Source organism: Cololabis saira, chromosome 9, assembly GCF_033807715.1.
Source record: "Cololabis saira isolate AMF1-May2022 chromosome 9, fColSai1.1, whole genome shotgun sequence".
NCBI lineage: Eukaryota > Metazoa > Chordata > Actinopteri > Beloniformes > Belonidae > Cololabis > Cololabis saira.
Window position 1 is genome coordinate 40,808,721 of NC_084595.1, and position 25,641 is coordinate 40,834,361.

A 25,641-nucleotide genomic window follows, 5' to 3' on the forward strand; every position below is an offset into this window, starting at 1 on the left:
TTAGCCCGCCAGCCTCCCGCCACAGCGCCCCCTCCAGGCACAGCGCGGTACTACACCGTTTAACCACTGTCTCAGCTCCAGTAATGCACACTTCCTCCAGGAGGAGCTGGGTAGAGTAGCCAAAAATTGTACTCAAGTAAAAGTACTGTTACTTCAGAATCATATGACTCAAGTAGAAGTAAAAAGTAGTCATGAAAATAATTACTTGAGTAAAAGTAAAAAAGTACTTGGTGAAAAAACTACTCAAGTACTGAGTAACTGTTGAGTAACTTTCTGATTTATTTTTTTAACACAACCATTCAAACAGACAAAAGTACAAAATAACCATCTTCAGGCAAATGAAATCAATAAAATAATAAAATAAATTAAAATTAATAAAAAAATAGCTTAAATTAAAATAATCTTAAAGTAAATTCAAGTACTTTAATAAATAATAAAATAAATAAAATAATAACAGAATAAAAAAATAAATTAAGCACAAGTAGCACGAAATTTCAAGCCTTTGTACTTTTCTTTTTTAACCAGGCAGAACTAGAACAAGCCCATGAACTCATATAAACTCTGTGTGTGTTTGAGTCTGTGTAAATGTGACAAAACATGCAAAAACAAACATTTTTCCCAAAGAATCCCCCAGTGATGTCATGAGATTGACGCGTACGCGGATAAAAGGGATAAAAGAAGAGGAACAACTCAACGTAGCCTAATGTAGCGGAGTAAGAGGAACAGTTTCTCCTTCACAAATCTACTCAAGTAAAAGTAAAAAGTATAGTGATTCAAAACTACTCCTAAAAGTACAAAATTTCCCAAAACTTACTCAAGTAAATGTAACGGAGTAAATGTCATTGTAAAAACTCATTACTACCAGCTCTGCCTATATGTTGATCTGCTTTATCTTCGTTAGATGTAATGTCAATACATGTCATCTCATGTTGGATGTTTTATTTTTCAGGATGTGTCAGCATCATACCTGTCAAGTTTTGGATTTAAAAATAAGGGACATTTTCCGCTGCCGTCCCACCAGCCCAACCGAGGTCCGGTATTACATTTTAAAACAGATTTAAGAGAAATCTAAAATAACTACCTGTCAACCAGTTACAATCTACAACTAGGTGCTCAGAATCTGACAGGCCGACCTTTGTTGACACTGAAATGCTGTGTACTTCCTATGTATGTCATTCCTATAATAGAGCCTAAATGAAAACACAAAAGGGATTTAAAGCACAATTATTTATTTAAATATTTTCAGTGTATATACACATTGATTGTCTTCAAGTGAAACATTTACATGTTCTTTTAATTTGTCATTTTCACTCATGTGGCTCTCTGGCATTCACTGACTGATGACAGACGCATGTTTCTGAGCTCCATCCTGCTCCTCTTTAGGAAAGTAAATTCGGTTTCCCATTTTTACAGATATTTACAAATTTTTGCAGAAATGTCTTCTCTCTCGTTACATCCATCCATCTGATTTGTTGTTCCGAGTTTGCACCAGGTTTGCACCTGTGTTGCCACTAACAGGTGGCAGTTCTCGCGAGGTTAGTGACAACAATTTAGTTTGGAGAGACACAAGAATGCTTTTTAAAAATGATTATAAAACGGGAAATTTATGGGAAAACACTAATACAGGAGGACGGCGGGAAAGAGGGGCAAAATACGGTAGTTTCCCGGCCAAAACGGGACACTTGACCGGTATGGTCAGCATGTGTTTAGTCGGTGACAGCGCTGATGCTCTTGAAGCGACCCCATGAACACGTGATGAAAAGCCTCTTTACGCCCCTCTGAAAATGTCGTTATTACGTGTTTCACATATGGTTTGTGATAACTACAAAAGTGCTGTGGGAGGTTTTTAAAAAGCAAAAACAGAATACACTAAGTTTATCAAAAACTGGAAACTAAGTGTATATTTTTTTTTTGTAAAAGTGAGTCTTGTTTTAGTCGAATGCAAAAGGAGATCGAGGGTAGTATTGAACTTTACGTAAAGTGCCTGAACGCAGCATTTACTCAGTATGATGAGTGCAAAGTTCTATGTTTTTAAGTCTGCGTGAAAGACATTGATATATCGTGGAATATTGGCGACCTATAAAGTGGAAGTTATAAGCCATGTATTTCCGTAAAATGCTACGGCCGTGTTTGGTGGGGACCAGAGCCGTGCAGCTCAGCCGTCTTCCCCGTGTTGGTCGAGCCGAGGTAGCTGCTCTTAAAGGCTGATTTATGGTCCTGCGTTAAAGGACGCAGAGCTACGGCGTAGGGTTCGAGGCGACGCGCGCCGTACGTTGCGCGTCGCCGCGTAACCTACGGCGTAGGCTCTGCGTTGGTGTAACGCGGAACCATAAATCAGCCTTGATCCATGCATTATTCAGCCAGACAGTCCTGCAGCCTGCTCCCTCCTGCAGGGAAACTCGTTAAAATGACACAAATGCCCCTGTTCTCTGATGGGAAGCATTTTTGCATGCACATTTTGATAAAGAAAAACATACGTTTGTACCCATCTGTGTGCAGCTGAGCTGAACTGTGGTGCTTTTTTGCAAGGTTAAGTTAAGTTAAGTCCGTCCAGACAAATGTGATGATGTGAGTGTGTGGTGTCTCCCCGACCTGCAGAGATCACTGTGCACCAAGCACGATGAGGTGAAGCTGGCGGAGGAGGCGGCTCGCAGGTACGGCTCCCCAGCCCCAACTATCTTCTCCAAAGTGATTGACAAAAGCATCCCTGCAGATATCATTTATGAAGATGACAAGGTAAACAACCAGTGGCTTCAAAAGTATCCATTTCACAACACAAACCAACTTGCTGTAGTTATACTGAAGCTGTTCTCAGCTGTTCTCAGCCAGCCCTCTCCGGATAGGACAGTGATTAACGGACAAGATGTAGAAATTGTAGAGACCTATAAGTATCTGGGAACTATAATAGACAACACCAACTTAATTTACAAGAAAGGTCAGCAGCGTCTGTACTGTCTTAGAAAACTGTCCAAATTCCATGTTGATTCATCCTTGATGTCCATGTTTTATCGCTCTTTCATTGAGTTTGTATTAACTTTTTCTTTCACTTGTTGGTTTTCATCACTTAGGGTAAAGCAGAAAACTGTTCTTACCAAGATGGTTAATGTCTGTAGCAAAATAATTGGCTCTGCTCAGGTGACTCTACTACAGGACCTGTATGACAAACAGCTGTATAGGAAAGCAGAAACTATCCTATCAGACTGTTCCATCCTGTACTACACCAAGAGTTTCAGTTTCTCCTATCGGGTACATGGCTCAGACTTCCACTTCTCAAAACTAATAGATATAAAAAATCTTTTGTACCTTCTGCCATCTCCCTTCTCAATTCCATGAGGAAAAGGTAGCTGTTGTGGGGCTTGGATTTTTAGATTTTTAGATTTGAAGTCGTTGTCCTTTTTTTTTTACTATGTGTATATGTCTATATATTGCTGCAAGATTAATTGCTCCATCGGGGACAAATAAAGTTATTGATTGATTGATTGCTGTTCAGTCTTTCATACATGTTTTTTGTGTCTTGCCCAGTGTTTGGCATTTAGAGACGTCAACCCACAGGCCCCTGTTCATTTCTTGGTTATTCCAAGGGTCCCTATTCCTAGAATAAGTGCAGCTAAGGATGATGATGCCAAGGTAAGTAGCTTGATCTCATACTTTAAATAACGCGTCACTCTCATCCACTAGATTTCATCATTTAATTAAAGATGATGCAGGATTTCCTCATCTTAGAAACTTTGCAAACAGTACAAGTCTGAAGTTTGCAGATTGTCCATGTGAATAATTGCTCTCACAAAGCTCTCTTCTTGATTCCACGATGGGGAAATTTATGTCAACCATAAACTGTCATGAATTAGTGATGCTTTGTGTTTTTTTTCCTCATGTTATTTCTGAAATGTTGAGATTAGAATTATTAAATCTTAAATTGCCACTTTTTTTCTTCCAAATCTGTTCAATCACCTCATTTTATTTGTTTCCTTCATCACTTGCCTTGAATCTGAAGTGGTGGACTTTGTTCTGCTTCGCTCATCAAAGTGCAATCTGTAAAAGATGAAAGGTTAAGCACTATTGATTGATAGGAAAAGAAAACTGATGCATACAGCGGACAACAAAGAGGAAAGTGTCATTTAGTGGACATTTCTGTTTTATCCTGCTGTTTTTATGCAGTTGAGTGGAGTTTGACTAACGATTATGCAAGATGTTGCAGTCAGCAGAAATAGTTGCAGACGTTGTAAGAATGATGACCCTTAGCTCCCAGGCCCGAGGAAACAGTATCTAGGACAAACGTGCACGGGCAAAACAAAATCATGTGGTTTATTCATGCGTTGTTGTCAGAAAACAGATGTGTATTCAATGAAAATACAATGTGATTAGAACGTCTCTGCTAAGTCCTGCATGTATAAGGAATCAGTGTTTGCAAGTGCCCCAGATATGTCAAAATACAGCGTCACCACGTCACGAGTTGTACATAAATACATCTTTATTCACCTAAACCTCTTTTCTATTATATTTGCTCAAAATCCTCAAACCAATTTGTGGCAGCAGATCCATCGGTTCACATTTCAACTTAGCAGGAAAAACAAAAAGCATAATTTAGAAAAACCCTGATGATTCAAGAATTGAGGAAAAAAGAACAATAAACAAGAAAATGTTTCTCATGGAGCTCGTCTCTGTGAGTGGTTTTGATTGCACAACCTGTCAATGTGTACGGGTTCAGTGGTTTATTCTTTGTTGTCAGTGACATGCTTGGGCAAAGATAAGTCATGAATTAAAGTACGGGAACAACTTCAAGTATAATTCTGTGCTGTAAGCAGAAACTACTTGTTTGCATGCTGTTTGTTTTTGGCATAGATTAGTTATATTGGATGTGGCAAGACTGCGTTGTAAGCTAATACAAGTAAATTGACTTGTATTTCACAAAAGTGCCTTTCTACGAAGAAATTTACGTTTTACGTCTCATTTATTCATTCACACACGCACTAATATACTTGGGAAACAGTTAGGCACCAAATATTATATATTTAATTTTCTCAGATGGCAAAAATAAGAACTTTATTGATCCCACATAGGAGTAATTCATGTTATATCAACTATAGAGAACAAGGTAGTGCCGAAAAACAATATATATCCCCCCTCACAAAAATAAGAAAAATAGAGAAACATATTTTCTCATCAACAAAGCATATTTTACATAAACATATTTAAAAATTTTCAAGTAACAAAATAACATATTTAAACCATTTTTCAGATTTTTTCAGTTATTTTATTGTCTGAAAAATGGTTCAAATGTTATTTTATTGTCTGGAAAATGGTTCTAATATGTTATTTTGTTATTTGAAAATTTTTAAATTTGTTTTGTTGATGAGAAAATATGTTTCTTTATTTTTCTTATTTTTGTGAGGGGGGATATATATTGTTTTTCAGCATTACCTTGTTCTCTATAGCTGATATAACATGAATTACTCCTATGTGGGATCAATAAAGTTCTTATTTTTGCCATCTGAAAAAAATTAAATATATTATATTTGGTGCGTAACTGTTTCCCAAGTATATTAGTGCGTGTGTGAATGAATAAATGAGACGTAAAACGTACATTTCTTTGTAGACAGGCACTTTATGAAAATAAGTCCATATACTTTTATTAGCTTACAACGCAGTCTTGCCACATCCAATATGGCGGCGACGTTGACGTATCGCAGCAGCGGGCAAAACCACTCGATGCGGCGTCTACGTATATCTATGGTCTGCTATCTCTAAAAAAGCTCAATACAGTGTTTTCAGGATGTAGTTTGGCCGTGTTTAAAGCATGCACCAGTTCGCAGGAGCAGTACATCTTCTTCTTCTCATTCCAATGAAAGTCATTGATCTTTGAGAAGCAATAACTGATATATTCAAAAATGTGCGCTGAGCTGGTGAATATTGAAATATGATGTTGACAGTTCTTTTTTTAATGTCTTATTTCTCTTTTAGCTCCTGGGACATTTGTTGGTGGTTGCTAAAAATGTGGCGAAGCAAGAATCTCTGACGGATGGGTACAGAGTGGGTGAGTGGTTTATCATCGTGTTCCTGACCTTTTCCTGAAGAAATAAACAGGTTGTTTATTTACCTGCTTGCTGGATTCTCAGTGATCAATGACGGCAAGGATGGATCTCAGTCGGTCTACCACCTGCACGTCCACGTGATGGGAGGGCGTCAGATGGGCTGGCCGCCCGGATAACGGGTTCACGCGTGCTCTCCCTCGTCTCCGTCGTCAGCACTTCAACACTTCAGTCCCAACAGCAGGAAATGACATCAGTCCACATACAAGTCAAAAACATCACGTTTTCTTTCCTGATCTCGTCAAATGTGAAAATGAAAATGAAAGATATTATGTTGATTTAATTGTAAACCAAGATGCTTTTTCTCAAAGACTTGATGCTCAAATCAGTCATTAAACAATTCCAATAGAAAGTCGGATTTCCTCGTTGATTTTAGTTTTTTTTTTTTTTGCAATTTTTTTTGAGTTATTATGAATTAAAACACAATGATATATTTTTTTTTAAATTGTTATCTTGCATTTAAGGTTTTTTTTTTTGTTTAATATTTTTTTATCCCAGTTTTTTCCCCCATTTTATCACCCAGTGCTCCTACCTACTGACAGTCCTGGGCATTTAAGGTTTTTATATTGATTTTGCAGCGTAAAAAAAGCATATACAGGAAACAGCTGAGCCACGTCACACACCAAACAGAGGTTTCCACATTCATAACAGAAAACAGACTTTTGAAAATTGTTAAAGAAGAAAAAAAAAGTCAACTTTTTTGGATGTCTTTGTTGATGCCAGTCTGGTTTGTTCATCTAACGGGTGTTTTCCCAAATCTGGAGGACACAGACTAGTTCCTTGTATCAAAGGAGGAGTAATTACCGGTAGGAAGCCTGGCCAGGCTCGCAATCTTGCGTGCAATGAAAACATGCACGTGTTTGTAACTTTAAATCATACATGTACAGACAAGTTGTCCGTGTTTCACTGGCCGACGTCACTGGATACAGAAAATATCAAATCTGATCTCAGCAGCACTCACTTGTGTTACACCACCCTTCCTTCTAACACTTTTTAAAAAAATATTTGAGAACTGGAGACATTAATATTTGCTGTTTCATGAGTTTAGTTTTTTTTAATTTTCTTTGTTTTTGTTGAAGATTTCAGCTGCTCTGCAGCTTTCAGAGTCACCAGTCAGGTGACTGATGAAGGCGGGAGGAATCGCCGAAACATGTCAGGTATTTAAAAAACCAAAATATTCTTGTCTGACGTAAAAGAATCAGCAAGTCACACCGTCAGATTATAAAGATTTGTTTATATTGTTTATTCCTGTACAGCATTTCTCACAGTAGAAATACAAATATCTTTTTTATTTTTTATAACCCCCCCAAAAAAGTAACATATATATATATATATATATATATATATATATATATATATATATATATATATATATATGTATATGTGTATATATATATATATATATATATATATATATATATATATATATATATACAGAAAATTAGAATATTGTGATAAAGTTCTTTATTTTATAAATGTCATACATTCTGGATTCATTACAAATCAACTGAAATATTGCAAGCCTTTTATTATTTTAATATTGCTGATTATGGTTTACAGTTTAAGATTAAGATTCCCAGAATATTAACATTTTTTGAGATAGGATATTTGAGTTTTCTTAAGCTGTAAGCCACGATCAGCAATATTAAAATAATAAAAGGCTTGCAATATTTCAGTTGATTTGTAATTATTCCAGAATGTATGACATTTTAGTTTTTTTAATTGCATTACAGAAAATAAAGAACTTTATCACAATATTCTAATTTTCTGAGACAGTCCTGTGTGTGTGTGTGTGTGTGTGTGTGTGTGTGTATATATATATATATATATATATATATATATATATATACACACACATATAATACTAACATTACAATAATAACATTATAAAATAAAAAAAAACAACAAACAAAAAACTGTAATAAACAATATTATCCCAAAATAAATAAAATAAAGTAATTGAAAAACTAGAAAAAAGCACCCCTCCCTCGCCTACATACCCACATAGAATCCCCTTGAAAAACATTGGTTCTCCAATTTTCTTTTTTGCGAGCTGGTGAACCTTCAGGAACTTTGCTTGTCTAAAATGTTTTTATTATTTTATTAGATTTTTTTAATACCCAATTATATCCCTGATCTGTTGCCAATTAACCTAATTAGTAGCAGTCCACCAACGCTAGGCTGGCTGGGTGTGCCTGGTGGTACGATCAGCGACCCTTGCACCCAGCGAGGTTACTGCCAGTCACTGCAAAGGCAGTTAAACTTTCCCCCACATTTACACATTTACTTACTTGCGTTGGACAAGGGAGGAAATGAAGCATGTGCTGATGATAGAAGGGTTTTATTTCACTTTTCCCACCCGGCTTGTTTCTCGTATGCACTTCACACCAAAGGTAAAGGGGCGTGGGGGCATTAAAATAAACCTTAAGACAGAATGCTTTCTATTTGACCATTTATGCCGTATATCATTTCACATTTACAGATGTGAGTCCTGTAGAAATTTCAAGTGTGTGTTGAAAATCTCTCTTCGTTCAAAGTCTCAACAAGCCTCGTAACCTGAGATAATTGACCAGATCTTTATCTTTACTTCTGAGCTAGCACTCCTTGTCCATGTCTGATAATGACTGGTTTTCATAAAGCGATTTGAGCTAATAAAAGTCTTAACAGCACCTCCACCCCGTCCCACTTTATCTCTTGCTTCACAGAATCATTAAACGTTTCCTCTGTTGGATCGTAGTGACGGTCACCAACACCGACGGTCGCCGGTTGTAGAAATAAACACACATGCAGCAGGTTTCTGCAGCAGGTTTCTGCAGCTGTGCGAGTCAGGTTTAGGATCTTCCTTTACCGTCTCTGTATCAGTCACCGCTGGGATTGTGCAAGTCTCTGCAGCTCTGGATGAGGCAGAGACATTTCCTTTGACCTTGTCCCAGTTTCCTATAGCTGGAGATTTGCCCCCCGAGGGCAACAGTCAAGTGCCCGTGTTAAAGGGGTAAAGGTTGATGCAGGTTTGTCCCCCGGTTATCTGACTCCTGTCAGTTTGATGCCGCGCAGCTCCAAGAGCAGAGAAGGTAAGATGTACCGTACTGTATGCATTAATTCCACAGCCGTATTTCTTCTAGATTGTGTGAAGACTGGACAGGAGGATGTGCATCAGGGTCTCCACAGATATAGCTGAACGAAGAAAGTCCTGATGTTACAAGTGTTTTTAATTTTTTTTATTTTTTAACAACCTCTCAGACTGTAAGTTATGATCAAAAATGTAAAATGCTGTGTTTTTTTTTCTTCTTTTGCATCTTGCTCTGGGTCACGTTCAAATCTAAGTCGTTAATTGGCCTGAAATCTACTTTTTCTTGTCCCTTACAGGACACTTTACTCCACACTTGCACAATTTGGAGCAAATATTTTTCTATTACCACTTCATATTGGCAAATTGCACTTTCGTAAGTTTGTTTTAGGTTCGTCCAGAGAAATCTTGACCCGAGGGAGCAACCAAACCAGAGTTCAGTCTGAAAGGTTGCAGCCGTGATAGATCTTCTTTAAACCCCATTACATGACAGATATTTGATTATATTTGGTGACGAAGGAAGCGGTTGTTAGTTTTCAGGTTATGTTTGATATTTGCAGATACTTTAATAGTGTATTAAATGAAAGATACTCTGAGGTTGTAGAGGATCAGAAAGCACTGCCTCTTACCGTCTGTTTACAGTATTGTCATCTTATTGAATCCATGTCATGCGTTTTGATCATTATTAGAAAAAAACCTGCAAACTCAGCACGTTTATGATTTTTTTTTTTGGGTCAAAGGTGGTCACCCCTCCAGACAGACAGTATAAAGAGTGTGTGGACATGGAGCAATGCCTCCTGGCACTGTTCTCAGAGTTTCGACACTGGGACCACCTCTGCATGCTATTTCTAGCCTCAGCGGTCAGCGGTGCCGACCTGTTGCATGACTTCAGTGGATGTCAGCGCTGTATAAAGGAGCAGAGCGCTGCTGTTTCATAACACACGGGCTTATCTGCGAAAACAGTCTGATTTTATGTCCCTGTTCCTAGCAAATACAAGATGAGTGCTGAGGAAAGTCCGGTCATGAGCAATGGCGTTGCAGCCATGGACGGCCCTGCAGACAGGTATGTGGAACGAAGCGGAAGACAACTTGACTGATTGTTTTATTCATCACTGAATATTGGTTCTCATCCGTTCTGTCTTCATTGCTTTTTCTCAGCCTCCCATCCCAGAGAAAAGAGGTTGGTTCAGATCCAACGGGCCTAGAGAGCCACTCAACTGTTATCCAGAACGGAAAAGCTGGATCACTTGACCTTGACGCAGAGCCAGTTTCAGAGAGCCAGAAGACAAATCCTCCCAGTAACACCGATGCTCCCATTGATGCTCCCAGTAACAGCGAGCCACCAGTGAAGCCCCCCAGATCTCCAGGGCTGAAGGGAACTGATGAAGGACTCTTCCCAGGTAAGACTGACTTCCATGTTAGAAGAGAGGAACTAATCTGATCTGAAAAACCTCCTCAAACCTAAAAAAAAAGGAGCCCCGATGCCTTTAATTATTTTTGAATGCAGAGTTTATAAAACAAGGTATAAGGCAAGGCAAGTTTATTTGTAAGGCACAATTCAACACAAGGTAATTCAAAGTGCTTTGCATCAACATTAAAAGCGGCGAGACACAATTAAACCGTAAATAACAATTAAAATGAAATAAAATGATAAGAAAAGAGATAAAATAATAAAAAGCACACGTTAAAAAGTACCGTAAGGGCAGTAGAGTACAGCAGGTAAGTATTTAATTTAAGAGTGCGCTTCAGTAAACAGTAATGTTTTTAGGCCTGATTTAAAGGATGTACAGTTGGAGCAGACCTCAGGTCTACAGGAAGTTTGTTCCACCGGTGAGGAGCAGAATAACTGAACGCTGCCTCACCTTGCTTGGTGACATGGGGTTTCAAAATAAAAACAAGAACTAAATACCAAAACAAATGTGACAAATGCAGCACGAGTTACGGTTGATAAAACGCTAAAAACTTCCTCTAGAAATAATTTCTGGACCGATCATTTCACCCCTCACAAGCAGCATGTTCAAGCACGCTAGTTCTTGGGACACACAACAAACCAGATCCAGATAACATAGAAATACAATAACAGACACAGGGATCATGCTGAAAAAGAAAATTAAAAGCTCCTCCGTCAGACTTCTAAAGCAGAAAAGAGCGTTTCTCACTTTTACTTCACTAACCGGTTATTTATTGTGGTTTTAAAAGACTACTTCAACGCCAGGATTGATTCATCAGAGTCACAGCAAATGACCCCAACATGCGGCAAGAGGGTAAAAGTTTTGCAGATTATTTGAAGACAGAGCTCTTTGATTTTATATATATACTGTATATACAGGACTGTCTCAGAAAATTAGAATATTGTGATTTTCTGTAATGCAATTACAAAAACAAAAATATCATACATTCTGGATTCATTACAAATCAACTGAAATATTGCAAGCCTTTTATTATTTTGATATTGCTGATCATGGCTTACAGCTTAAGAAAACTCAAATATCCTATCTCAAGAAATTAGAATATTCTGGGAATCTTAATCTTAAACTGTAAACCATAATCAGCAATATTAAAATAATAAAAGGCTTGCAATATTTCAGTTGATTTGTAATGAATCCAGAATGTATGACATTTTTGTTTTTTTAATTGCATTACAGAAAATAAAGAACTTTATCACAATATTCTAATTTTCTGAGACAGTCCTGTGTATATATATATATATTGTATGTATGTAAATGTGTGTGAGTTTGCACTGTCACATTAGGCAAATAAATTCAAGTTAAAAAAACAAACAAAACCGATATCTACCGGTATCTAAATTAGATTTAAAGATGCTCAGACGATCCATCAAGACCATGTTTGAGACATCTTGCAGGAAAAGCATAGAAGAAAAAAAAAAATCAAAAAAAATCATCATGCCAGTTTTTTATTTTCAAATAAAAACATGGCACATTTCTGTAAAACAAAGATAACAGAAGTACAAATTGCTCGTCACAGATCAAGGCTGCGTTTTACTTCCTCAAAGCAAACTTGACGGGCCGGTGAGCGTGCACATTCTCCAGCTTCCTGCTGTTGTATCAGATAACAGAAGAGCCTCTTCCCTCGGCGGCACACAGCACATCATGTTGCCCTGAGAGAGCAGGTGTCAGCACACCTTCTGGGAGAGCCGGGGAACCACTGACTCCCTCTCTACACGGCTGCTGCTGTCCTCTCAACTGTCCTCCATGGTGTCTAAATCCAGCCTTCCCTGTTGTCCCGACACAGCAGGGGAGGCCAGGGCCGTTCCCGTGAAGGCCAGTCTGGCCACGACTCTGGCCCCTGCAGAGCATCTATGGACCAGCAGCAGAGACCGGGCCGTCAGGCTGAGGGTGGAGGGCTCGGGCCCGGGCTCCGAGACCCCCGTCACCATCCACCAGCTGTTCCTGGAGACGGTGGAGAACTACGGGGACCGTGCGGCTTTGGTCTTCAAACAGGACGGCCAGGCGGAGACCCTGACCTGGAGGCAGTACTACGAGCAGTGCCGCGCAGCCGCCAAAAGCTTCCTCAAGGTTAGACGTCTTTGCTTTGAAGTACAGGACTGTCTCAGAAAATCAGAATATTGTGATAAAGTTCTTTATTTTCTGTAATGCAATTTAAAAAAACAAAAATGTCATACATTCTGGATTCATTACAAATCAACTGAAATATTGCAAGCCTTTTATTATTTTAATATTGCTGATTATGGCTTACAGTTTAAGATTAAGATTTCCAGAATATTCTAATTTTTTGAGATAGGATATTTGAGTTTTCTTAAGCTGTAAGCCATGATCAGTAATATTAAAATAATAAAAGGCTTGCAATATTTCAGTTGATTTGTAATGAATCCAGAATGTATGACACTTTTGTTTTTGTAATTGCATTACAGAAAATCACAATATTCTAATTTTCTGAGACAGTCCTGTATACAAAAAGTGCATAACATTTAAAAATAGTCTTACCAAGGACGCCTGCATTTAAAAGCTTTGACAGGGTTTGCAATGTACGTCAGCCTTTTTTTTTTTTATTGTTATCGGCTCTTGCTTGTCCAGTTTTTAGATACGTGTTGATTCTGCACTGCATGATTAAAAGGAAACACAACAAAACAGCCACATCTACACCTAAGATCCCCACATAGTTTGGCACGCTCAGACTTTCAGTGCAACTGTCATCACCTTGGTTTGAGACATTGTCTGTTTGATGCCAGGTGACTCATTGAGCCTACAAAAGAAGTAATTCCTCCTTAATGCTAATTTAATTATGAATGTTAGGATGATTAAAGTCATTATCTAAGTTAAATTAGCATCAGTTCCACCAAAATAAGCAATTCAGGAATCTCTTGATAACTTCACGCTCGTCTGTTTTACAGGACTGTCCCAGAAAATTAGAATATTGTGATTTTCTGTAATGCAATTACAAAAACAAAAATGTCATACATTCTGGATTCATTACAAATCAACTGAAATATTGCAAGCCTTTTATTATTTTAATATTGCTGATCATGGCTTACAGTTTAAGAAAACTCAAATATCCTATCTCAAAAAATTTGAATATTCTGGGAATCTTAATCATAAGATGTAAGGCATAATCAGTAATATTAAAATAATAAAAGGCTTGCAATATTTCAGTTGATTTCTAATGAATCCAGAATGTATGACATTTTTGGTTTTTTTAATTGCATTACAGAAAATAAAGAACTTTATCACAATATTCTAATTTTCTGAGACAGTGCTGTAGATGTATTTTGTGGTGTTGATTGATTCACATGTAGATTTGTTGGGAAACGTCCTGTACTTGTTCTCCACCAGAGGAATAACCCACCGCCTCAGTGACAGGCTGTGGCGTGAGAACTGCTGTAAACAAACTCTCCTAGTGTGTGAAGTCCGCAGCTTGTGTTACGTCTCCTGTTTCGTGGCCTGCGGAGGTGGAGTGGCTTTTGAAGTGAGATGTGTGTCAGGCAGGTAAGGGAAGCACGCCACGTCTGTGTCATTAATGTTCCCTGTCCTGCAGCTGGGGCTGGAGCGTTTCCATGGCGTCGGCATCCTGGGCTTTAACTCCCCGGAGTGGTTCATTTCAGACATCGGCTGCATCTTGGCCGGGTGAGTTCCCATGATGCCCCTGCAGATGCTTCCGCACCGTCACCACTGACTCTGTGAAAGTTCTCTCTCTTTACCTGCTGCCAGGTGTATCTTTTCATCTCTCATCAAACCGGTTTGGCCTCTACCTGATTGACAGTATCAGATTTCAGCCTTCCCGAGCCCTCACTAGAGATCATGTAGACTGTTAAAGCATGCAATTAGTTCTTATTTTGATCTTTTACGTCTTAAGCTCATGATTTATGAGTCAGTTTAAACATGAATCTCAGTTTTCCCTCCGCTGTCTTTGGGTGCTTTTTTAAAAATCTATAATTTTTTTCTAAATGTCAGCTTAAGAGGAATACTAAACTAATTTGTTTTTTTTGCTAACAGTGTCTAAAAATAGACCTGGGTCTGATTTAACTCTGGAATGATCTTTTTTAACCCCATGATACGTGATGTCACTGATTTGAAGCAAACCTTTCTGTGAACTCTGCACCACCCCAGAATCAAAACAGTACAAAAATGACACAATAATTAAAAAAAAAAAAATACCCAATGTATTCATATTCGAAAAAAATATATATAAAACTTTTAAAGAAAGATTTGGGAGTTAAAACATTTTTTTTTCAATTTATAATACATTAAATTTAAAAAAGAATTATATGCCTTTCATATACCAGGCATCAAGGGGTTAATTTTTTTTGTCAAAAGGGCGATCCAGCCTGATGTCTCACAAATATCTATTTCTTCATGTATTTGTTTCTAATCACATTTTAATGAATTCCATATTTATCTGTTAATATTTATTTAATTGTTTGCACAGTGGTATTTTATTGCACAGTCACGCTTTCCAAGTACAAGTAAAAAAAAGAAAGACATAACTAAACCAGAAAAAAAACCTAATAGTTTGTAATTATTAAGCCGGTCCATGTCATCATTTACAGTTAAAATCCACAGTGAATCATTAAAGACGAAGCATAGACTGATTGTGTTTAATGCTGCAGAGGTTTGGCCACCGGCATTTACACCACCAACTCCCCAGAGGCCTGTCAGTACGTGGCTGCCAACTGTGACGCCAACGTGCTGGTGGTGGAGAACCAGAAGCAGCTGGACAAAATCCTGCAGGTCGGCTCTTTGTTAAAACACCTGCAATTTGTCGGCCGTTTCAAAAGCTGTAACAACTAACCTCTAAAAGAAGACAATGCATCTAGCCTCACATACCTTTTCTAATCTCGCCTCTCCCAACAGGTTAAAGATCAGTTACCACATCTGAAGGCCATCGTCCAGTATAAAGGCGAGCTGCAGAAGAAAGAGCCATTCCTGTATACAGTATGTTGACATGGGAAACACGTTGATGCAGCAGAATAACCACATGGTTTAAACTTTATGAGACACCTGATAGCATATTATATGATGCACACAGCTCCACCACACACGTTACATAACGACGTGTAAAATAAGATTGAACTTCAAAGCTATGCAGTAGATGTATACATTCATATTTAGCCCATTATGACCCGACACACACAGTGGCACACGTTTCACCAGCTTTTTATTTGATGCTTCTTGTTGAACCATTTTGCATTTTTCCTCCCACAACTGACATGTTTTAGAACAGTGGTTCCCAAACTTTTTTTGCCAGGCCCCCCTTTTGTACGTAACAGAATTTTCGAGCCGACCCCGACCCCAACACAGACACACACATCTTTTGCATTCAAATGCGACTGCAATTTATTTCATATATTGAACATATGTGCGAAAAAAAAGTCCATCTCTGTAAAAATAGATTTTCAACCTGACCAGCTCACAGAGATTGAAACAACAACAATACAAACAGGAGCCAAAATCTGAACATTTGCTCTACAAAAACTACACCTTTAATCCCCACATCTTTTCAGTGATGTGAGTGGGCTTGCTACATGTGTGCAACACATTTCTTTTTTTTCCTTTTTACTGTACAATACAGTATGCATTACTTTCAACATATTTTTTTACAAAAATAACCAGCTCCCTGAGGAAAAAAAAACAGCAGCAACAGCTAAACAAATAATGAAAATTTCAACAATTGGTCTGCAAAAATGTCAGAGATTACCACATGCATGTTCCTTCCAGTAGCACCGGGTAGTTGTGGGGCCTGAAGCAGCAGGTCCCCGGTTAGATTCCCGCTGGCCAGACCATTACTTCATGTCATTCCCCTTATCTCTTCCCCCTATTTCCTGTCTCTCTCTCTCACTGCACATATGTATTGAAGGCAAAATCTTAAAGAAATAAAAAATCTTTAAATTTTTATTTTTTTTTATTTATTTATTTTTTATTAATCTACCTTCCAACCTCGCTCCAACCCCCTTGCAATAGCGCCGCCCGCGACCCCCCTAGGGGGCACGCCCCCCAGTTTGGAAACCACTATTTTAGAAGACTTTAAAAAAACAAAGCTGGAGATCTGAATGGTTTAAAATAATCTTTGTGTTTCTCTAGTGGGGAGACTTCATGAAGCTTGGGGAGGACGTCCCAGACGATCAGCTGAATACTGTAATTGACGGCCTTCGAGCCAACGAGTGCTGCACCCTCATCTACACCTCCGGAACCACCGGCAACCCCAAAGGAGTGATGTTGAGCCAAGACAACGTGAGTAAAGAATAAACCTTTTATATCCTCCATCCAAGTGAACTTTTTCAGCATCTGCTTCCTGAAGACCCTTTTATTTACTGCTGCATTTCAGTACTCTCCCACAATTCACTAACTTTTATTTCTTGCATTTCTTCTGTTTGAACCTTTTTTGAATTTAATTCTGCTTTTAAACTTTTTAACTTTTTAATGCACTTCTTAAGGTTTTTGGTTTAAAGCCCTTTGATTTTTCTTGTAAATGAAATGTTAAAATAAACTTGCCTTGCCTTCTTGATGCTCTCAATTAATCTTCTGGAAAGATGAACACATTTATTACAACCACTCATCATCAGTCTTGTTCCACTTCACTTAAAGTACAAAAGTCATCCTGTCACCCCTTTGAAGAGCTTTTTTGACAGTTTTTATGGGTTTGATGAAAAATAGAAAAATGGTAATTCTTCTCCTTTTAAATGATTCACACGTTCATTAATTATTTCAGTCATTTTTATTCTAATCTTGGCCGGATGGTTCAGCAGCATAATACATTATACTGACCTTAAAGTACTAATGTCTTAATGTAAAATAAATATAAAAAGAGTCAATAACAATTATTCCGGTCAGATAAGCATTCAAAAGAATATTTAACAAACACATAAAAGCTGAAACTATCACCACCGTTGAACAAAAGAAATAGATTTTTATTTGGGGAAGCTCACATTTTTAAAACACAATCCTATTTCACCACATTTGTTTGTGATGAAACCCTCTTTAACTTTTTGATATTTGCTAGATTTAAAAAAATAAAAATGTTGTCAATCCTTATATTAAGAGAACCAATATAGAGCCTTGGGGAACGCCAGAAACTACCTCTGCTTACATTTTATGCTAATAATGTTCAGTTATAATAACAAGTTATCCTTTATCAGAACTCCTTGGGGTTTATTTCCTTTTCAACCAACTAAGTTTCAATATTGATAGACAGCAGACTTCCTTTGATATCATCTTATCTCTCTTCTAACCCATGAGGTGGAAGTTTTGCCTGATGCAAAAGCTGCTCAGACAAGGTCAATAGGTTGAACCAGACGATCCACGCGGTTTTATTGCCTTCTTCAATCCTTTTAAGCGGCAGTAGAAAAAGATTATAACTTTGCAATAAGTAAGATTGCCGTGTAGCTTCTAAGAGATATGCACCAAAATGATAAATGTTTTTGAAAGTTGGAGAGTTGGAGAGTTGGAGAGTCTCTGGCGGGTCTTCTCCTCACTTTGCCGGTTCTCTTGGACCGAATGATCAGCCCTAATGAAGCTACAGCTGCATCGCCATCTCAAGGATGGGATGCCACACCTCACCTAGGGAGTTATCTAGCAATGTATTTTGCTTTATAATCCTGATTTTCTGATACTATGAAAACACACTGTCTCTGTTCTATCGCGTTAGTTAACGTGGACGGCTCGTACGGCATCAGGCATGATAAATACAGAAGGGGATGCAGAGATATTGGTCAGTTACCTGCCGCTGAGCCACGTGGCAGCCCAGATGGTCGACATTTGGATCTGCATGAGCTTTGCAGGGACGGTCTACTTCGCGGAGCCCGACGCCCTCAAGGTAAGAAAAACCGGTTTTGTACAACCACATATTTACTAATGACTTCAATTTTCTGACAGTAGTCACCGTTCCCTGTCCCAGGGTACCTTAGTGACCACACTACGAGAGGCTCGACCCACTTGCTTTCTCGGGGTTCCTCGCGTGTGGGAGAAGATGCAGGAGAGTATGAGAGCCGTTGGTGCCAAGGCCTCCCCGCTCAGGAAGCGAGTGGCGGACTGGGCCAAGTCCATCGGGCTGCAGTACAACTACAGTGTGATGACTGGGTGAGGCAGCAGCAGCACCGGGGACTCACTTCAGTCCAGTATCTGTGTCGCCGGTTGAGAACAGTATCCTGGATTTTTTGCATGATAATCAGTACTGGAGTTGAGGGGGGATGAGGGGGGATGGCATCCCCTCTGAAATAAAAATAAAACTGCCATCCCCCCTTTCCATCCCGTATGTCATTTCATAAATGAATGTGGTTTTACTGCTATTTCAACATTTAGAGTCATCACCAGAAAAATAACACCAGACAATTTTGACAATATTTGACAATTTTCACCTGTTTCAAGTGAATTTTCAATTGAAATAAGTAGAAAAATCTGCTAGTGGGACAAGATCTTCTCATTACAAGCAAAAAAAACTTGTTCCACTGGCAGATTTTTCTACTTATTTTAAGTGAAAATCTACTTGAAACAGGTGAACATTGTTGTTTTTTCCAGTGATGAGTCTTGTTTTAAGTGTAATGAGATTTTTTTACTAAAATGAGACATTTTAACTAGAAATAAGACAAATATTCTTGTTAAGATTGTGAGTTTTTGCAGTGATCCATTTTACTTATCCTGTGAAAGACAGAGTCATATTGATAAGTTCAGAAAAGTGTTTTTATTGTTGTGTTTTGATGTATTTGATGTAAGCCCAGTGGATATTTAAAGCTTACAGAAGGCTGCATTTAACTGCTGCTATGTCATTCCTGCAGTATTTCTGCAGGTGTTTTGGTCACTGCTATTATTTGTAATATATTATATTATTTGTAATCAGCACAAATTATCTGTCCCCATATGATAAAATCCACCATCCCCGCTGATTATTTCAACTCGAGTACTGATGATAATGCTGTGATGAACACCACTGTGCACCCCTTCTTTGCACTTACTTGATGTGTCTGTGTTGCAGGGAGAATGCAGTGCCTTGGGGCTTCATGTTGGCTAACAATCTGGTGTTCAAGAAAGTGCGCGGTGTCCTGGGTCTAGACCGCTGCAAGTTCTGCTGCACGGGAGCTGCCCCCATCACCAAAGAAACGCTGGAGTACTTCATGAGCCTGAACATCCCTGTCAAGGAGCTCTATGGGATGAGTGAAAGCTCGGGCCCACACTCCGTCTCCGTGGACGACTTCTGCATCACGAGGTGGGCATCGAACCGCACTGCAGCACGTCAGCTATCACGAGCGCTGGACGCGGAAACCGTACAGATGTTCATCTTGCAGATTTATCTGAAGAGAAAAGGTTACTTGGAGGGAAAATCCAAGCAAGTCGCACCCCCCGATCACAGTACATGCTGTGTTTGTGAAGAAAGTTGTGCGGGTTGCGTGAAATTAGATGAATCAAAGCCAGCGTCTGTTGAGTCATACGGACAAATTATGCAAATGCAGGAATGAGTTCAGCGTGCTCTTTGGCCTGCTTACTGTTAATGCTCAATGCTGTTAGTTTGAGGGTATCAGAACAAGCGGTGTTTGCAGTTTGCACTGTTTGTAGGGAAGCTCTTGGCACGAGATTTGAAAGAAAGAATAGAAGAAAAAAATACTGGTGTTGTCAGAGTCAGATTCATTTTTATTGTCCCTCGAGGGGAAATTCATTTAGCAGTATGGGAAACAGTCATCATACAAAGACAGACATACAAATAAGAACAATTAAAACATTAAAACATGACATAGTAACCATAATAAATGAGTAAAAGCAGAAGTGCTTCCAGTAGTGCAGGCAGAATGATAAAAATGTATTAAAAATATTAAAATGTATGTGAATTGATCATTTTAACAGCGGTTGGTATAAAAAAAAATTTACACCTATTGCTATTGGCCTTGGGAAGCCTATAGCGCCGCCCAGAAGGGAGAAGGACAAACTGTTCTGACAAAGGGTGATCAGGACTGGCCAAGAGTGCACTTTCTAATGCACTTCCTATGTGTGAATTCAGTAGAATACTTAACAGAAATAAACTAATCCAATCCCCAATTACTGGTGCCTTTCATGGGAAGTTAATACTTGCACCGGTTTGTAATATTTCCTCCCAGCAGTGTGCTAAATTTTGCTTCAGTATTTGGGATGCGACTCATTTCTTTTTGCACATGGATTGACAATCGCTGACGTTTGCTTCGTCATTTCCAGCTGTGGGAAGGTGATGCCAGGCGGTAAAACAAAGCTGGAGAACCCAGATGAGGACGGGAACGGAGAGATCTGTTTCTGGGGTCGCCACGTTTTCATGGGCTACCTGAACATGCCTGACAAGACGGCCGAGGCTCTGGACGAGGAGGGCTGGCTGCACTCGGGGGACCTGGGGAGACACGACCAGAACGACTTCCTGTACATCACCGGGCGGATCAAAGGTGACCAGAGCAATATCTGAAGAGAAAATAAATCATTAGTAAGCTGAGCTTTCTGGGATGGAAAACAGAGATTTGCAAAGAGGGGGATAATGTTGGTTTTTGTTTATTTTAGACTGCTTTTAAATCTAAAAAAAGAAGAATTTACACTGAAATTATTTTAGTTAAATATGGATATTTGTCTCATCTGATTTAATCATTTAGATCGTATGTCGCTATTTTATGAGGGAAGTAGGGACCTTTAATAACATCTTATATTAAAGTGTGTATAAATTAAGTAGCTGCCTGACTGCAGGTGAAAAAGCTCCAACAAGACGTTTAACTGGCACCAAAATGCATACAATTACTTTCAGTAATGGGAAAATAAAGAAAATGAGCCATAAAAGAGTCGATCAAACAAGACTCGGTTCAGAAACTTTATGCTCCGGTACCATCAACATATCCCAGAACTTTAAAAAAACGACGTGTTTTGGCCAGAGAATGTGGTGAAATGTCAAGACTCAACCGAAACGGCTTCCCCTTTAAGAGCCTGAGCGCTAGTTTAAACACCATGTGACTACAAGTGTTTCAACATCAACGTTATAAAACATAAAAGACACTGATGCATTCAAATTCAGTGATTGCCGTTATAAAGAAACAATCTCGATGTCTCTGCACTGCTGCTGACTCGTGCTCCGCTCAGCGTTTGTCATGATTTATAAGCGTTGCTGCAAACATGTCCCAGGTGCTTCTGGCACACCTGTGGGAAACTACCCAAGAATGTCTTTAATTACTTAAAAATGTAGTAACACCGAGTTTGGGTGTGGTTTTAGTTTTACTGGAACGGCACTTAAAGGAGCTTGAGGCAGGATTTATGAAAAAAATTCGTATACGTTTTAAGTTTTCTAGTAATAATGTCAGATGAAGCGTTCCAAACCCAAAAGAATGTTTCCTCTAGTGTATCTCTCCTTTGCCTTGAACAGGCTGTGTGCTGCAAAATGTGCTGCAATTCGGGCCCAAATTTCCCGCGCTGGGCTGCGGATGTGTCGTCACATGACGCTGCATGCACGTTCTCCCCGTTCTCCCGTGCCGGCTTCACTGTTGGCTGCAGTACCCCCAACGGCCGTCGTGGTGAAGGGTGGCGCTAGAGAGTCTCATTTCTTAAATAGAGCCTCAAGCTCCTTTAAGGGCCTAACCAAGGCCAATTTTCATCACTGTGTTTTTCCAAATTTTGGCTTAATTTGTTTGATATTAGACTTATTTACGAGTCATCACCTCTACAACTTTGGAGAAGCGGAGAAATCAGCAAATTTATGTTAGGAATTATCTGAACTAAATGCTGTTGCGAAGTGGTTGATCAGGACCCAAAAGAGGCAGGAGCTCCAAAAAAGGTGATTTATTATTCAAAAAAACAAACCAAGCGCTTCAGAGGAGGGTTAACAAGAAACACAGGCGCTTACCAAAAACCTTACAGGACACACGGAGGGTGGAAACAGTACGGACCAGAGGGAAGGAGGGAAAGACCAGATATACACAGAAAGCTTGAAGAGACACAGGTGCAGACAATCAGGGTCGATATAAGGGAAGTCAAGGGCGCGCTTTTTGGCATCTATCGTCAGCACGGTAACACTTTTGACTGAGAAAAGTAATGCACATCGTTGCAGGATGGAGACGCACATTTTGATGTATAACACACCTGGGGGCACGTTACGGTTCGGGCCGCATTAACTGCCGAAGAAATGGCATAAATTGCGCCAAAATTACATGATTAATTCAAAATGGCTGACTTCCTGTTTGGTTTCGGCCATGGCGCCAAGAGACTTTTCTTCAAGTTGCGACATGATACAGGTGTGTAGCGATTTTTGTGCATGTACGTCAAACCGTATTGTGGGGCTTGAGGCACAAAGTTTTCTAGGGGGCGCTGTTGAGCCATTAGTCCACGCCCATTAATGTAAACCATTAAATATCAAATTTTTCACCAGGCCTGGCTTGCGTGCAAAATTTGGTGACTTTTGGGGCATGTTTAGAGGGGCAAAAAAAGGCCCTCATTTCGTCGGAAGAAGGAAAACAAAAAAAATTCCTACAGATACAATAGGGCCCTAATAAGAAAAGAGGTAAAATAATAAAAAGCACAAGTTGTTAAAAGTAAGGGCAGTAGAATACAGCAGGTAAGTATTTAATTTAAGAGTAGCTTCAGTAAACAGTAATGTTTTTAGGCCTGATTTAAAGGATCTACAGTTGGAGCAGACCTCAGGTCTACAGGAAGTTTGTTCCACCGGTGAGGAGCAGAATAACTGAACGCTGCCTCACCTTGCTTGGTGACATGGGCTTTCAAAATAAAAACAAGAACTAAATACCAAAACTGTGACAAATGCAGAACGAGTTACGGTTGATAAAACGCTAAAACTTCCTTTAGAATTCATTTCTGGACCGATCATTTCACCCCTCACAAGCAGCATGTTCACGCTAGTTTCCCATCTGAAACTTGCAACTTTAGCGTTATCATGTTTGGATTTTTTTTCGTCCCACTCCTGGCTGTTCCGCAGAAGATCAGATTTGCATCATGAGGTTTGAGAGCGACACAAACGTATCCTGTATTCTGTGCAGAGCTGATCATCACTGCCGGAGGCGAGAACATACCTCCCGTGGGCATCGAGGACGCGGTGAAGTCCGAGCTGCCCTTCATCAGCAACGCCATGCTGATCGGAGACAAGCTGAAGTTCCTCTCCATGCTGCTCACGCTTAAAGTAACCGAGACTTGACGCCTGCAGAGGGTCGCAGCTGCTTCAAAAATATACCCGACCTAATCACGACCTGTCTTTGTTCCCGCAGTGCGTCGCTGATGAAAACGGGGATCCCACGGACGAGCTCAGCCCCGAGGTTTTGGATTTCTGCCAGCAACACGGCATCACTGCCACCAAGGTGTCAGAGGTCATAGCCAGTAAGGAGCCGGCTCTCTACGATGCCATTAAGCAAGGCATCGAGCGGGTCAACGGCAAATCCACGTCCAACGCCCAGAGGATCCAGAAGTGGGTCATACTGGAGCGAGACTTCTCCGTCACTGGAGGAGAACTGGGTCAGCAATTAGAAATTTGATGTTTTTTTTCTCTGTTATTTGACAAAAAGACTGAAGCGTCATCAGATGGGAAAACCTGATAAGCATTTACCGCTTATCAGGTTTTGAACACAGGTCATCCAGTAATCAGTAATGATTTATGGCTGCAGTCAGCCCAAATGACATTCCAGTATGAAAGTGATTGAATCTCTGCAGCATTTTTTTAGTTCCTTTAGTCTGAGATAAACATCGACGCAACCTGTTTTTCTTTTTCTTTTCTGCAGGACCCACCTTGAAACTGAGGAGGCCGATTGTTTTGAAGATGTACCAGGAGAAAATAGAAGAGTTGTACGCGGTAGCCGCAGAGAGGCAGTAGACCGCACCGCACCGCGGCGACGGCGGGTTTAAACCAAATGTGGCCAGAAATGCACGAACCTGGAAGTCTTGTTTCTGAATGAATTGTATTTAACTGAACAGAGGTTGATATGTTGCCAGAAGCTGTGTGAGTAACTTTGTGTTTGATATTTAAGCTTTTAAATGAACATACAGTTTCCCTGCGTGCAGCTGGATGATGTTTCCATGTCAGAGCCGGGTCTTGCCACGTGACACATAATGGCCACGTCCTCAGTAGGAAACACTGCGGTGTCAAGAAGCTTTTAAGAACACTAAACTCCACTTTTATAATGTCTTTTAAAACAGAAATGTTGTCATTAATGCACTATGGCAACATATTTGATTATGGGATATATTTTCTACTCCTGATGCAGCATATTTAAAGATTTTACATCACTTTCTGAGGCTTAAAGGTATTCTCCCTGATGTGGAAGAGCTAGCAAGAATTTTGAAAGAGGCACCTCTAAGCCCCGCCCATTCGGTCCGAATGAAACGGATTGGTCCAGGACCAGAGGCTTGGCAGGAAGGGAAAGAACCAATCAGATGCCTTCATTTTAAACCACGCCCCCCCGCCCTGTCCCATGCGCGCACTCGCTTCCAGCCCCCCGTGTCCACTTCCCACGGGTCCTCCTGGGCTCACAGTGTCCCAGTGTAACCCCCCTCCCTCCCCTCTGCCACGGACCCCCAGTATGTAGTTATTTCCAGAGCGGGTATCCCATTCTGTGTGTGAGAGCGGGGAGCAGAGCCGTTAGCCGTCCGGGCTGCTGCTGCAGGACTCTCTGCCCAGCAGCAGCAGCCCACAGGGACATGTGAAGAGCGGCAGCAGCTCCAGCTCGGAAGCTGTATGGGGGTCCGTGGGGATGTAGGCGTCTCCTTCCCGGCGAAGGCGGAGAGCGCCGGTGCGGCTGGCGGAGCGCTGCGGTGCCGTGCAGGCTCTGTTGCCACAGCTACGCCGTAGGGTACGCCGTAGGCTACGCCGTAGCCGTGGCTCTAGAGCCTGCACGGCACTGCAGCGCTCCGCCAGCCGCACCGGCGCTCTCCGGGATGGAGACACCGGTGGGCAGGATGCACGTTTGGGTGGGCACAGCCCCCCCCCCCCCCCCCCTAAAACCGGCCTCGCTTACAGGTGAATGAGACATGGGGTTTTGCTGTAAATGTGCTGTCCAAAATGTTTAAAAATCGCTCTCCACTG

At 40.1% G+C, this 25,641-nt stretch overlaps 2 protein-coding genes across 3 annotated transcripts; both read left to right on the plus strand.

Annotated features, from left to right (window-relative positions):
- Nucleotides 1-1,991: 1,991 nt before the first annotated feature.
- On the plus strand, nt 1,992-6,441 carry hint2 (histidine triad nucleotide binding protein 2). The gene is made up of 5 exons (XM_061730104.1): nt 1,992-2,187; nt 2,599-2,736; nt 3,523-3,627; nt 5,962-6,034; nt 6,117-6,441. The coding sequence occupies exons 1-5, from the start codon at nt 2,101-2,103 to the stop codon at nt 6,206-6,208; spliced, it is 495 nt and encodes a 164-aa protein (XP_061586088.1). The 5' UTR covers nt 1,992-2,100; the 3' UTR covers nt 6,209-6,441.
- A 2,387-nt stretch (nt 6,442-8,828) lies between these two features.
- Nucleotides 8,829-25,415, plus strand: LOC133450738 (long-chain-fatty-acid--CoA ligase ACSBG2-like). 2 transcript variants are annotated; one of them, XM_061729584.1, is made up of 15 exons: nt 8,829-9,160; nt 10,145-10,219; nt 10,315-10,556; nt 12,409-12,692; nt 14,170-14,258; nt 15,242-15,362; nt 15,486-15,566; nt 16,713-16,862; nt 18,277-18,444; nt 18,526-18,707; nt 19,600-19,830; nt 20,808-21,025; nt 23,609-23,748; nt 23,834-24,077; nt 24,341-25,415. In XM_061729584.1, the coding sequence occupies exons 2-15, from the start codon at nt 10,155-10,157 to the stop codon at nt 24,430-24,432; spliced, it is 2,307 nt and encodes a 768-aa protein (XP_061585568.1). In that variant the 5' UTR covers nt 8,829-9,160; nt 10,145-10,154; the 3' UTR covers nt 24,433-25,415. The 2 variants fall into 2 exon arrangements, with proteins under 2 accessions (XP_061585568.1, XP_061585567.1); XM_061729583.1 differs by lacking the exon at nt 8,829-9,160 and having other exon boundaries at nt 10,048-10,219.
- The last annotated feature ends 226 nt before the right edge of the window (nt 25,416-25,641 follow it).